We start from the raw sequence: 14,309 nt of genomic DNA, 5'->3' as shown, positions 1-14,309 counted from the left end.
CGTAGTGCCATGCCTGAAGAGCTCCAGCTACAGCCCTCCTACACCCGCTCAGTCCCCAAGGTTAATGCCACCAGAGGAAAAAGACAAAGAAAAAGACAAAGAAGAAGACACAGCTACAGACGAAGACACAGAAACCACCAGGTGTCAGAGCCCTACAAGGAAGAGCCCTGGTTGTGCAAGATGAAGGTCTATGTAAGTCAACTACAGTAAAGTTTACCAGTTAAGCAACGTTTCCAGTTCAAGATAATGTGCCCACAAAAACTATTGTGAGAACCCTTTTAAAAATTCTTTGCACCTGGTTATGTGCAACTACGGACCATGGGCTATGAACTGGCTATAGCCACAAACTCTCTCAGTGTTTTAAATTTACCTCAAGAGGTACCAACACCAGAGCATGCCTGTTTATGGGGCCTGGCTCTGCACCACCTGAAAGAACGCCTGTGATGGCGCTTGCCATCCAAAAGCTAAGAGCATGCCTGTTTATGGGGGTCTAGCTCGCCTACGACAAGGGAGCATGCCTGTTTATGGGGCCTGGCTCTCCACCACAAAGAAGTGGGTACCCTGTCTGAAGTGACCGAGAACGCTGCCTCGACATTCCTGCCAGAAGTGGCCGAAGGTGCGGCTCGACAAGGGGTTTACCCTTTAACCACCAACCTCAAGAAAGAAGATCAGAGGGTTTTGGGTCGGTTACTGGACTTGTGGGTGGAGGGTGGTGATGCATGGTACCTGGGTTGAAGTTTTATGATGTTTTAAATGCTTTAATGTTTTAAAAGTTTGCACTTTAAATGTTTTGTCTTTACAGCCCGAGGACGTGCTGTTGGTAACTAAGGGGGAATGTGGCGCCCCTGACCTGGTCAGGCGCCACTGAGTATTGCACCCACGCCTGGGTCAGTACAAAACAGTTAATCCCAATGGCTGATTAGGGTGTGGACACACAGACACGAAGCAATCAGAAACACACACACAGCTTAGAAGGGACCCCTGGGCAGACCCAGGGAGGGGGCGTGGCCCTCGCATCCCAGCTAGTGGTGGGTAGTGGGACTGGAGACAGAGAGTTGTGTAGTGGCAGTCAGAGGAGTAGGAGTGGAGAAGCCGCGTCTGGAGTGTAGAGCACAGGAGCAGGACACTGCAGACCCTGCACCTGTAGTGGCTGCTGTCGGGGGAGAGGGGCTATCTAGTGGTGCCGCCTGAAATCCACCTAGTAAAGAGGTGGCTGAGTAAGGGGACTGTCGGTAGACCAGCCCGCATGGGGAAACAGGTCCCTAGAGCAGGAACCCATTTATTCGGCCTGCTAAACCTGCTGGGGAGGGTACTGGATGTACCTCACCGAACCACACAGAGTCCGCAGCATCAGCAGCAATGAGGGGGCCCATAAAGAGGATTGAGCCTGGAGCCATCTTAACCTTGGTCCACGCTGCCAGCAAACGGGCCAGAAAGGGGACAACAGCAGTAGCGACTTCCCTGGGTGAACTCCGCAATACTACAAGTAAGGAGTCACCCCAAACAAGAAGGGCTAGGAAGGCAAGTCAGCAGTCACCCCTACATCAGCCGGAGGGATACCTGGTTCCACCTGGTTCATCAAAGCATCGCCCCAGGTTGTCTCACAGTACCACCAGAAAAGTGAGTAAAAACTCTGAAAGACATTGCTGCCTGTGCGCGAGTTCTTGCTGCGACCTGTGGTACTACACACTTACACTGGGCCCTGGGGCCAGCCTCACTCTCAGGAGGCTACAACTGACTGCATCTACCATCAGCCCCAGGCGCGCCCTAAATTGAAGTGGCGGTCACCCCTGACCGCAATTACCGAGAGTGGCGTCATGATTCGTATTATAGTTAACCTGACCTGCCTGTTGTCGGAAGAATCCCAACACATGAAGTCCCTGAAGACCCTGAGGCGACCTGAAGGTAATGGGCTTCCACACACGGTTTACCTGTTGAGGCACTGGGTGGCGGAAAATGGCAGTCCCCATATAGCTCCGCCCCCCGGCCGCATTGCCGCCCCCCCTGAATATAATGCCGCCTGAGCAAACTGCTCAATTTGTCCAATGGACAGTGCGGCCCTCTATTCTCCATCCCCCTGGTCTCTCCATCCTCCATCTCCCTGCTCCTTCCATCCTCAATCCCCCTGATCTCTCCATCCTCCATCCCCCTCGTCTCTAGATTCTCCATACCCCTGATCTCACTCTATCCCCCCTGCATCCTTCTTCCCCCTGCACAGCCTGTCACCCTCTGCACCCCTCTCTCACATACCCTGCACTCCTCCATCTTCTCCAGCTTCTTTCCCACTGGGCAAAACTTCATAGCTCCGCGCACCCGAGTCACATGTACCTGCAGGTCCTGCAGCTCCGGTAGCTGCTCTGCTTGTGCCTCCGCTCCACACATGGCTAATATGTATAATATACAAATTAGCCACGTGGACAGAACCAGAGGTGCTGGCCCTCAGCACTCTTCAGATTTTTCGGTACGCCGTACCGGCACGTACCGCCGCAAAAAAGCACTGCTCACAGTAGGTGGTAAACGTTATCCGGAGGAAGGCTGGTATTCACCTCTGGTTCCCTTAGTCCCAGTGCTAGTGTGGTGACCTGGTGGCTGTCTTCCCTGCACCTTTCTCAAGTTGGTGGGTCCCCGTGGCTTGGAGCGTCCCTCCTGTTTGTCTCTCAGTCTCTGGTCCGTACGGCGGTGAACCATGTAGGGTCAGTGTTTCGTTCCGATCCCTGGTTCTCCCATTACTGCTGATGCCCCCGGACTTCTAAGGTCAGTGAGGTCCTGGATGGTCCCCTCACCGTGCAGATTTTATCAGGTCTGTCTGGAGTGTTTGCCTGATAGGGGCTATGTGCCCTATCGGTGCTATGGATCCGAGAGTACTTCGCCGTACTCCACCGGCAGCCACACGCCTGGATCCTCAGGTCACCGTCACACTCACTCCCATGTCAGTGCAGTTACGTCTGTCTCCTCTCACTTCCACTTACTAACTCACTAGCTGTCTATCCCCCCCCTCCCCCCTGGTCATTGTCTAGTGCACTGGATTGGCTTCACCCCTGGGTGGCCATCCATTGGGTCCAACTCTAGTCTGTCACCAGTCTGTGGTGATGGGGGAAAACTGGGATTATAATGTGTTTTACTGTTACCGGCACTGGTCTTCCAGGTCCCTGGGGGTAGGCCCTGCATCTTTGACAGGATGCAGTACCTTGTAGTGCCCTGATGAGTTCAGGTGCACTACACGTATATCTCAATGCACTGATGACATCCGAGTGCAGTCCGATGTGTCTCTCGCAGCCATAGACTTGTGTGAGTGATAGGAGACTCTCAGACAATCGTAGCATGTTGTGATTTTTTTTTCCTCAGTCTGAGTAGGGCTGAGGAAAAACCTGTAGATGTGAGCTGCAGCATTGTCTTACATGGGGCCAAGGGCAAAGCCAGATTTTCTCTCATTGCACTCGTGCGAGTCACATGCCAGTGTGACTCTACCCATACAGTAAAAATAAACAAATAAGTAAATAAATAATGAAATAAATAAAAATTGCTGTAGGGTCCACCCATATTATTATACCCAGCATAGATAAAGCCCCCGGTTACAGGTTGTAGCTCCCAGTCCTGAGCGTATCTTGGCTGTGTATCAAAATTAAAGGAACCGACGTTTATTTTTAATTATTTAAATAAATAATTTTAAAAAACAGGGTGCGGTCGCCCCCCCCCCCATTTTGATACCCAGCCAAGATAAAGCCTGACAGCTGGGGACTGGTATTCTTAGATTGGGGAGGGCCATGATTATTGCCCCCCCAGCCTAAAAATATAAAGCTGCAGCCGCCCGAGATTGTCGCATCCATTAGATGCGGCAAGCTTGGCGCTTTACCCGGCTCTTCCGATTTCCCTGGTGGAGTGGCAATCAGGGTAATGAGCGGTTAATAACAGCGCACAACTGTCATCAAGCCCAAAATTAGTGATGGGTAGGGGTCTATAAGACTCCCCCCCTCCCATTACTAATCCTATAAGTAAAAAGAAATAAACACAAACACAGAGAAAAATCCTTTATTTTTGAATAAAATATTAAAAACACCCTCTTTCACCACTTTATTAACCCACTGAATACCTCTGCATGTCCAACGTAATCCACACAAGGGCCCACAACAATTCCAGCTCTGCTACATCTCAGTCACAGTCAATGGCCATAGAGCATTACTGCCCACTATGAGTGCAGACAGAAAATGACTGAGCCATGATGAGCGATTACGTCACTCAGGTTATTTCCAGTCACAGATGGGAACCTCCAGCGTCATTGCTCATCACGGCTCAGTCTCTGTCTGCAGTCACAGCGGGCAGTTATGCTCTATGGCTGTGCACTGTGACTGAGATGTAACAGAGCTGAATCATTGTGGGACCTCATGTGGATTACGTCAGACCTTCAAGGATGTTTTGGGGGTTAGTAAAGTGGCGAAAGAGGGAATATTTTGTATTTTATTCAAAATAAAGGATTTTCTTCTGTTTATGTTTTTTACTTTCACTTACAGATTAGTAACCGGGTGTCTCATAGACGCCTCCCATCACTAATCTAATGCTTAGTAGCACCTGTGGGCTGTTATTAAACCCTACTGTTACCTTCATTGCCACCGCACCTGAGCAATAGGAATAGCCAGGTAAAGCGCCGAGCTTGTCGTATCTAAATGTAATAGATGCAACAATCTCGGGCGGCTGCAGGTTGCTATTTTTTGGCTGTGTGGTGGTCCAATAAGCATGGACCTCCCCAGTCTGAGAATACCAGCCCCCAGCTGTTGGGCTTTATCATGGCTGGGTATCAAAATTGAGGGGACAGCACATTGTTTTTTTTTAATTATTTCTTTAATATTTAAAGAAAAAAAGCCGCCTGCGGTTCCTCTTATTTTGATACACAGCTAAGATGAGTGCCCAGCTGGGGGCTGCAGGCTGTGGCCATGGGCTTTATCTGTGCTGGGTATCATAATACGGAGAAGCCTACATCATTTGCTTTATTTATTTATTTATTTTTATACCTCTGTACTGACCCACATACAGCACCTGTGATTGGTTGCAGTCAGACGCTGTCACACAGGCTGGGGGCGCATCTGACTGCAACCAATCATAAAAAAAGAGACAGTTTGCACTCTGAAATGCTAAAGCATGAAAAACATGAATGTGAGAATATAGATATTTATTACTGCTAAAGGAAATCTAAGACAAAATGAGATATTTAGCATACAAAAATGGTCATTTTTATATCTGCCCAGTAGCCACGTCACGGCACATCTCATAACAGGGTACCTACTCTATACTTATGCCTCTTTCTGGGTTTAAAAAGTTTAGATGATTTTATCCTCTATAGCAGGCTCCTACTTGCCCAAACAAAGGAGGTTTTTAAACCAAAAGAGAAGCATCAGCATAGAGTAGGTACCCAGTTATGAGATATGCCGTGATGTGGCGACTGGGCAGATATACGAATGGCCGGTTTTCTATGCTAAATATCTCTTTTTTTCTTATATTTCCTTTAGCAGTAATGCATATCTATATTTTCACATTCATGTTCTTCATGCTTTAGCATTTCAGAGTGCAAACTCTTTATTTGTAATTTTGTCATGTTCAGTTATGCACCTTTTCACATTGCAGTTTTGGGAGTGCTTTCAGTTTTTTTGGTCTGCAACCAATCACAGACGTCAGGATGGCCGGTGGGCGGTGAAAGCAGGGAAAGCAGTGCATATGCAATGAGCGATAATGCTCGGCACAGGAAGTGAATGCATGACCTTGCAGCAATTTGCCGCCACGACGGAGCCGCGGTAAGTATGAGGCACTCACTTCATTCTTATTTTCTTTTTTTTTTCCTTTTATTTTTATTTTTTTTTTAAATTTCTCAAGTGCTGGATTTGGATCAAACACCTGGAATCCCGGGCCCGGCACCTAAGTGCCTTTGAAATCGCGTGAATCCAAACTTTTACAGTCTGGGTCTTTACCCTTATATTTTATGTTAGTGGTATAGATTACTCTATATTATTTGCATTTTTTTCTGAAAATAAAAAGTTTGAACATTTCGTCAATTTCAAACTTTTAATTTTTATGCCCTCAAACCAGATAGTTAATAAATAACATTTCCCACGTGTCTATTTTACATCAGTGCAATTTTTGAAACGTGTTTTTGTTAGAAAGTTAAAGGGTGAAAAGTTTATCAATAATTTCTCATTTTTCCAACAAAATCTACAAAAATAATGTTTTTAGGGACCACATTTCTGAAGTACATTTCAGAGGCCTAGGTGACAGAAAATGCCCAAAAGTGACAGCATTTTAAAAACTGCAGCACCCCTCAAAGTGCTCAAAACTACATCAAGAAATGTGTTAACATGAGCGGACTTCCAATAATCCGTCGGGGGTTGTCAAAGAAGTCCGGATCCGATCCGGAATCCGGACCCATGTATGTCAGTGGGGGAGCGGATCCGGGACGAGCGGGGGGGAGAGAGAGGGGGAGAGAGAGAGAGCGAGAAAGAGAGAAAGAGAGAGAACAAAAGAGAAAGAAAGATAAAGAGAGAGAAAGATAGAAAGAGAGTGAGAACGAGAGAGAGAGAAAGAGAGTGAAAGAGAGCGAGAGAGAGAGAAAAAGAGAGAGAGAAACCGAGAAAGAGAGTGAGAAAGAGAGAGAAAGAGAGAAAGAAGGAGAGAGAGAAAGAAAGAAAGAGAAAGAAAGAAGAAGAAAGAGAGAGAGAAAGAGAAAGAGAGAGAAAGAGAGCGAAAGAAAGAGAGAGAAAGAGAGGGAGAGAAAGAAAGAGAGAGGGAAAGAAAGAGAGAGAGAGAAAGAAAGACAGAGAGAGAAAGAGAGAAAGAAAGAGAGAATGAAAGGGAGAGCGAAAGAGAGAGTGAGAGAGAGAGCGAAAGAGAGAGAGAAAGAGAGAGAAAGAAGGAGGGAGAGAGAGAGAGAGAGAAAGAGAGAGAGAAAGAGAGAGAAAGAAAGAGAGAAAGAGAGAGAAAAAGAGATAAAGAGAGAAAGAGAGAGAGAGAAAAAAAAAATTCTGGATCGTGCAGCCGGATTCCCGCATCTGGGTCAGACTCGGATCGGACGCTGAAACCGCGCGGATCTGGATTTTTACAGTTCGGATCCGCTCAACACTAGTGTTAACTAATTGGGTGCTTCAAAAGAATTAAAGCAATGTTGAAGGATAAATTGAAAATTTTACCTTTTTTCCACAAAAATATTGCTTTAGCCACAAACTTTTCATTTTTCACAAGGGTAACAGAAGAGAATGGACTATACAATTTGTTGTACAATTTCTCCTCAGTGCAGAGATACCCCATATGTGGTGGAAAGCTACTGTTTGGGTGCACAGCAGGGATTGTAAGTGAAGAGGCGCCATTTGACTTTTGATGCTCAAAATTGTCTGGCATTGTTACCAGATGCCATGCCACATTTGAAGAGCTCCTGATGTGCATAATCAGTGGAAACCTCGTACAAGTGACCCCATTTTGGAAACTACACCCCTCACACAATATATATAGACCTGTGCTGAGCATCATAATCATCTTCTTTGGAAGGAAGAATGAACACATCAACTGCAGGTCAAGCTTTCCTTTTGTTTATTCTTTACGCCCTTTATCTTGCTGTATAAGTGATAAGCCAGCTTAATTTTTCACTTCACTAGGATTTTTGCGATACCAGGCTTATATTAGTTCATTTATATTTGGCTACTATCACACACTAAAGAATCACTTTTACTACAAACTAAAGTTGTTGTATCTCCATATTTTGGGAGCTATAACTTTTCTATATTTCTGCTGTCAGAGACATGTGAGGGCTGGTTTGTTACGGGATGAGTTTACTTTTTTAGGCACCATTTTTGACAAATAATATTTTTTTTATTGCAATTCAGGAATTGTTCCATAGCGGGTTTTTTTTTAACACATTGCGGTAAAAGTGATGACAGTTTTATTCTTTGCGTCAGTATGATTATAGCGATACCGCATTTATATCATTTTTTGTTTCTGTTTTGCGCTCTTACATGGTAATTTTTTTTATAGATAACAGAAATCACTCTATTCTAAGAGCTATAGATTTTTATTTTTCCTCTGACTGAGCTGTATGGTGCCTTGTTTTTTGTGGGATAAGATGACCCTCGTGTCTCCACAACTGCTGCGACTCTGTCTCCTGGCTACATATGTTGCTGCGCTCTGTCAGCTTCATGAGCTTTCCGCTATCTCCTCTCAATGGGTGCCTGCTGTAAGCAGGGTGCTACTGGCTGGGATGGCTGACCCTGGAAGCCCCAAAGTCACAAAGATTCAAATCCCTGGAGGCCAGCAGAAGGGTGATACTGTCGCTTGTACCATCTTTTGTCTTGCTGGGTATGTACAATATGTTTTGCCTGTTGGTGACCAATAAAGTTTTACCATTGGGTGGTTCACTCACCCTCAAGTGTCTGTGTAGTGTTTTGCCTACGGTAAAGGAGTGTGGGTGGGCAGTGGGAGGAGCCCTGGTCTGTGTGGTCTTTTTTGCAGACAGCCAGGTCACCAGACGAGACCACCCACAGACCCTCGTGCCACCACAGTAAATACATGTTATCGGTCGGGAACTCCTTCACAACCATGATGTATGTGCACTTCAAATGTCATTAAGAGGTTAAAATGAAACAGTTGAGATGCAATTGAAGTGTAGGTTTTTAGATTTAATTAAAGGTGTGAAAGAAAAATATCCCATGAAAAGTTAAGGAATTGCAACCATTTTTCTACAAAGCCTCCTCATTTCAGAGACTCCAAAGTAATTGGCCAAAGTAGTTTTACCACAAATAAAATGTTCATTAATCGTTTGTAAAGAATCCTTTGCATCAATGATGCCTGAAGTCATTCAGCCATAGACATCACCATCACTGGTCTCCTCCTGTGTCAGGCTTTGCCTCCTTTACTGCGGTGACTTCAGTTGTTCCTTGTTTCTGGGTCTTTCGGCTATGGATGTCACCATTGCTGGTCTTCTCCTGTGTGAGGCTTTGCCTCCTTTACTGCGGTGAGTTCAGTTGTTCCTTGTTTCTGGGTCTTTCAGCCATGGACGTCACCATCACTGGTCTCCTCCTGTGTGAGGCTTTGCCTCCTTTACTGCAGTGACTTCAGTTGTTCCTTGTTTCTGGGTCTTTCGGCCATAGATGTCACCATCGCTGGTCTCCTCCTGTGTGAAGCTTTGACACCTTTACTGTGGTGATTTCAGTTATTCCTTGTTTCTAGATCTTTCAGCCATGGACATCACCATCACTGGTCTTCTCCTTTGTGTGGCTTTGCCTCCTTTAGTGCAGTGACATCAGTTGTTCCTTGTTTTTGGGTCTTTCTGCTATGAACGTCACCATTTTTGGTCTCCTCCAGTGTGAGTGTTTGCCGCCTTTACTCTGGTGAGTTGTTCCTTGTTTGTGGATCTTTCTGCCTTAAGTTTTGTATTTATTCTGTGAAATGCAGCTCGATGGGGCTGAGATCTGGAGATCACTCAGCCAGTGCAGAATATTTCACTTTTGTCGGGATGTTTGGGTCATTGTCCATCTATCTGTGAGGTGGCATCCAGTCATTGCTGAATTTGGTTAAATCCGAGCAGAAAGTATAGCCCTATACACTTCAGAATTCATCCGGCTGCTTCTGTCTTCAGTCACTTCATCAATAACCATTGGTGCCCTAGGACAATTGTTAGCCCTACATTCCCGGCCAGCACACTGCTTCGGCCATGTATTACATAGGACGTGCTGTGCTCTGGATCAGGAGCCACTTCAAGCCTTCTTCATACTTTCATCCTCCCATCATTCTGATACAGGTCGATCTTAGTCTCATCTGTCCTCAGCTGCCATTGCAGAACTGTCCTCAGCTGCCATTCCAGGCATTTTTTTTAGAACTTTTCTGTCAAAGTTTAATCTGGCCTTTCTATTGTCAGGCTGATGAATGGTTTGCACCTTGCTGTGACCCCTCTGTATTTTCTCTTGTGAAGTCTTTTCTTTATGGTAGACTTACATCCTGAAACACCTACTTTCTGGAGATATTCTTCACTTGGAGGGATGTTGTGAACATTTCTCTTCACCATGGAAAGGATTCTGCTTTCATCCATCACTGTTGTCTTTCGGGGATGTCCAGGAATTTTTCAGTTGCCAACTCACCATTTCAGAATGTTCCAAACTGTTGATTCTGCTGCTTCTAACATTTCTGCTATCTCTCTGATGGATTTATCCTTGTTTTCAGCCTAATGATGGTTGGTTTCTCTTCCATTGAGAGCTCCTTTGACCCCATGTTGTGGATTCTCAGCATCAGCTTGCAAATACAAATATCGCACCTGGAATGAGCTCCAGACCTTTTACCTGCTTAATAGACCTTTTAATATAATTGTCCAATTACTTTTATCCCTTGAAAAAGAGGTAGCTACATATTACAGAGCTGTAATTCCTAAACCCTTTGTCCAATTTGGGATGTGAACCCTCTCAAATTAAAGCTGAGAGTCTGCATGTTAAGCCCATTTGGATTATATATCTGTATGTAGAATATGTTTTGGTATAAAGCTAAAATGGCAAAACGTGTTTCAGTAGTGAAATAATTTGTGGACCTGACTGTAGCTACCAATCAGAGTTTATAAATTGTGGTCACTTACTTTCTCTTCTGTCTTGCAGTGATATGACGCGCCAGTACGCCTATTTTGTGAAGTTTAACGAAGATGAGTGTAACAAAGGTTTACAGAGCCAGGACATTGCTAATGCTCTGACAGTGGATGTAGCTGCTGGCATCCGCGCTACAGTGATGAAGAGAGAAATCTATCATGGAGATCGAATGGTGGCTGCATGTGCCATAAAACAAGGAAAGAGGTATAAACACTCTGAATATCGCCTGCTAAATATCCCCGCCGGGTCCACTGAATCCCCCATCAGCAGTCTACTAAAGAAGGACCCCGCGGCTGGTTGTGTCGTATTTTACTCCCTGAACTCACCGTGTGTGGAGTTTTGCACTGACCCAGATGGACCGTACAACATCATCGACAAACTCAACCAAGTCAACCTCCCCCCGTACAACAGCCGAGCCTTCGCTTACACCAAAGTGTTCGATACAGATAAGGAAAGACCAAGAGCCGACGTTTGGAAAAACTGGAAAGCGCTCAATGCAAAAATGCAGTTAATTCGCTGCACTGGGAATAACTGTATTCAATGCTTGGATAATAGTGATGTCAAAAATGAACAATGCCTTGATTAATCCAGATTATCAGATTATGCTGCTGCTTTGTTTGTATCAAAAATTTTGCAAAAATAAAAGTTAAATCAGTCACATATTTCAGAAAGATTAGACACATCCAAATTTGCTTTGCCTTTATTCTGCTTTGCAAACACTTTGTAAATCATGGAGCACGCTCCATCCTGAGACTTCATGAAATGCAAAAGATCAATGTAATAATGGTCAAAGAAGGGACGTCTCTTTTTGACTATGCTCATGCTTAATATTTTGACTTTGAGAAAATGTGATTAGCCTGCTAACAATAAAATCGCTGAAATTCACATTTCCAATGAATCTCTGTGTTCTACTTCCACCATTTCTTAGATTGTAAGACTAGAGATGTGCACCTAACAAATATGAGCTCCCCTCCAACCCTAGATACATTAATGCCTCCTCCTTTTATGAAAAAAACATTCCTAATGTCACCAGTTACTTTGTTCAAAGATTTTCATCCAAGTTTAGCCAAAGTTTCAACAGTAGGACACGTTCTATGAAACCCGGGGGGTGTGTGCTCCAGTAAGGGGGAAATAGGAGCGCACGGCATCGTCGGCCAGATAGGTGATGGTAGTGGGGTTCCATTATTAGGGAACAGACAGTGTAATCTGTCACAAAAATCATGAACATAAAAATATATGATGCTTTCCAGAGTTTGATACCGAACAGGTTGTACAGATTTCTGAGAGGGGCTGATAAGGACTAGGTAGGCGGGAGGTTCTTTACAAATGATGATTTTTCACCTATAAGCCTAACCCCTTTGGTCAATTTTTAATTTTTCCATTTTCATTTTTTCCTTCTTTTCTTCTCAGAATGATAGTTTTTTTTTTCTGTCCACGTAGTCATATGACGGCTTGTTTTTGGCGGGATGAGTTGTACTTTTGAATGACATCATTCATTTGGCCACATAGTGTACTGGAAAACCAGGAAAGAAAATCTAAATGAAATGACATTGTGAAAATAACCCCACAATTTTGACATGGTTTTTAGAATTGTTTTTACGTTTTTAATTTTTTTGGTAAAATGTACTCTGCAGTATGATTCTCCTCGTCAGTACAATACGGCAATGCAAAACATGTCCAGTTTTTTAATTATTTTAGGGGTGAAAAAAAATCAGAAGTTTGCAAAAATAAAAATTTGGGGGATTACGTGGCCATTTCCCAAGACCCATAACGTTTTAATTTTCAGTCAATGGAGCCGTTTGAAGGCTGATTTTCTGTGGGGTGAGCCATTTTTATAGATATTATCATGGGATTTATATGACGTTACGATTGCTTGTTACTATAGATGAGTGAATCGTACAAAGTTTGGTTCGCTGAGCCTAGGAGAACTTCCCAATGTTTGCGGAACTGAACGCTGACTCTTTTCGGTTTAATGGGAGGCTAAACCTAAGGCAGAGAAAACACCTCTAGGGGGGTCGAAAAGCTTCCAAAACAGCAAAATTAAAATTTACAGAGTAGCTCAACTGTTTTGGCATAGCCATTAGCTTCTAAGTAGAGATGAGCGAGTACCGTAATATTCGTAATCGCTATACTCGTAACGAGTACTTTGTAATATTCGTGTATTCGTTCTGAATGGCGAGTACAATGCAAGTCAATGGGAAATGCAAGTAATTTTCTGCTGGACCCAACAAAGAGGTCTGGGGCCTGAAGAAAAGGCTGAAATGGATGGGAAAGTGATGAAACTGAATGGGGAGAGCCTGGAGAATGTGTTGCATGCATTTCTGATTCACATGGGGTTTCTGGGAATGAGGATGTCACAGTATTATGTGACTTTTACAGATGCATAAGAACACCTACCAAACCTAACCTAAATTGCATTTTACAGGCCAAAAAGGTTTTTCCTGCATAATCACTTCTATATAAGCCTAAATAAACTGAATATCCCTTTTAGCGTTTGTTCACACGTAGTGTTATGACTTTTTTTTACTTTTACATTAGGGAAGACCCTAACATACATTTTGTAGGCCCCTCTGTCATACATCATTTCTAGTTAGCTATTCCCCTGCACTTTACAAGGCCAGATAGAATGTGCCCATTGGTAAATTGATCTTTGACCTGAAGGGCCTCAAGGGGACAGGCAATATACATTTTGCAGACACTGCTGTCAAGTATAATAGCAAACCTGCCAAGCAGAGAAGTAATGCCCAATAGTCCAAAGAGCATAAACAGTAATAATAGCAGGGACTAAAACATAACTTTTAATCTAGCAATAAAAACAGTGATAAAGTGCTTGTGCATAAATAGTGGAAGAGACAAAATGCCACATGGCAACACACAGGTCTGATCTCACCCAAGCTTCATCCATGGGCTGGACTGCACACCGGTCCCAAAATGAGAGGTCACAGGCTGGAAGGATAGGGTGGACAAGTGTGGTAAATAACCCCTGTCGTGCCCCGTGGATGGACTTCCGCCCTGACAAGGTCAGCACCCAAATAAGATGTCTGCCCCGCAACCATAAAGAAAAAGAGAAAAAACCTCCCGACGCGTTCCCCTCTCAATATCAAGAGTTCCTCAGGGGAACTCCACTGTTTGCCCAGTACACATAGATTAATCACCGTTATTGGCCTGTGCTGATCCCTGCCATTGCAGGTTGATCTCCCCATTTTTCCTCCGTCTCCCCTGAGGAACTCTTGATATTGAGAGGGGAACGCGTCGGGAGGTTTTTTCTCTTTTTCTTTACGGTTGCGGGGCAGACATCTTATTTGGGTGCTGCCCTTGTCAGGGCGGAAGTCCATCCACGGGGCACGACAGGGGTTATTTACCACACTTGTCCACCCTATCCTTCCAGCCTGTGACCTCTCATTTTGGGACTGGTGTGCAGTCCAGCCCATGGATGAAGCTTGGGTGAGATCAAACCTGTGTGTTGCCATGTGGCATTTTGTCTCTTCCACTATTTATGCACAAGCACCTTATCACTGTTTTTATTGCTAGATTAAAAGTTATGTTTTAGTCCCTGCTATTATTACAGACACTGCTGTTACTTATACATTTGGGCGGTCCCTCTCCCATTGAGACTCACATAGTGGAATACATATTCCATAGCAGTTTACAATGTGCCCATTGTAGCGTTGAACTTTACCCTCCTCCTCCTCCTTGTCATTCTGCGTCCCA

At 44.5% G+C, this 14,309-nt stretch overlaps 1 protein-coding gene across 2 annotated transcripts in view; it reads left to right on the top strand.

Annotated features, from left to right (window-relative positions):
* Positions 1-11,483, top strand: part of LOC142295784 (uncharacterized) — a 33,844-nt gene extending 22,361 nt beyond the window's left edge. For both annotated transcript variants that reach the window (XM_075338875.1, XM_075338876.1), the window contains exon 3: positions 10,611-11,483. In XM_075338875.1, the coding sequence (XP_075194990.1) occupies positions 10,611-11,184 (574 nt within the window). In that variant the 3' untranslated portion in view covers positions 11,185-11,483. The remainder of the gene's footprint in view (positions 1-10,610) is intronic.
* Positions 11,484-14,309: the final 2,826 nt, after the last annotated feature.

Source organism: Anomaloglossus baeobatrachus, chromosome 3, assembly GCF_048569485.1.
Source record: "Anomaloglossus baeobatrachus isolate aAnoBae1 chromosome 3, aAnoBae1.hap1, whole genome shotgun sequence".
Taxonomy (NCBI): Eukaryota; Metazoa; Chordata; class Amphibia; order Anura; family Aromobatidae; genus Anomaloglossus; species Anomaloglossus baeobatrachus.
This window is presented reverse-complemented; position numbering and strand designations above follow the sequence as displayed.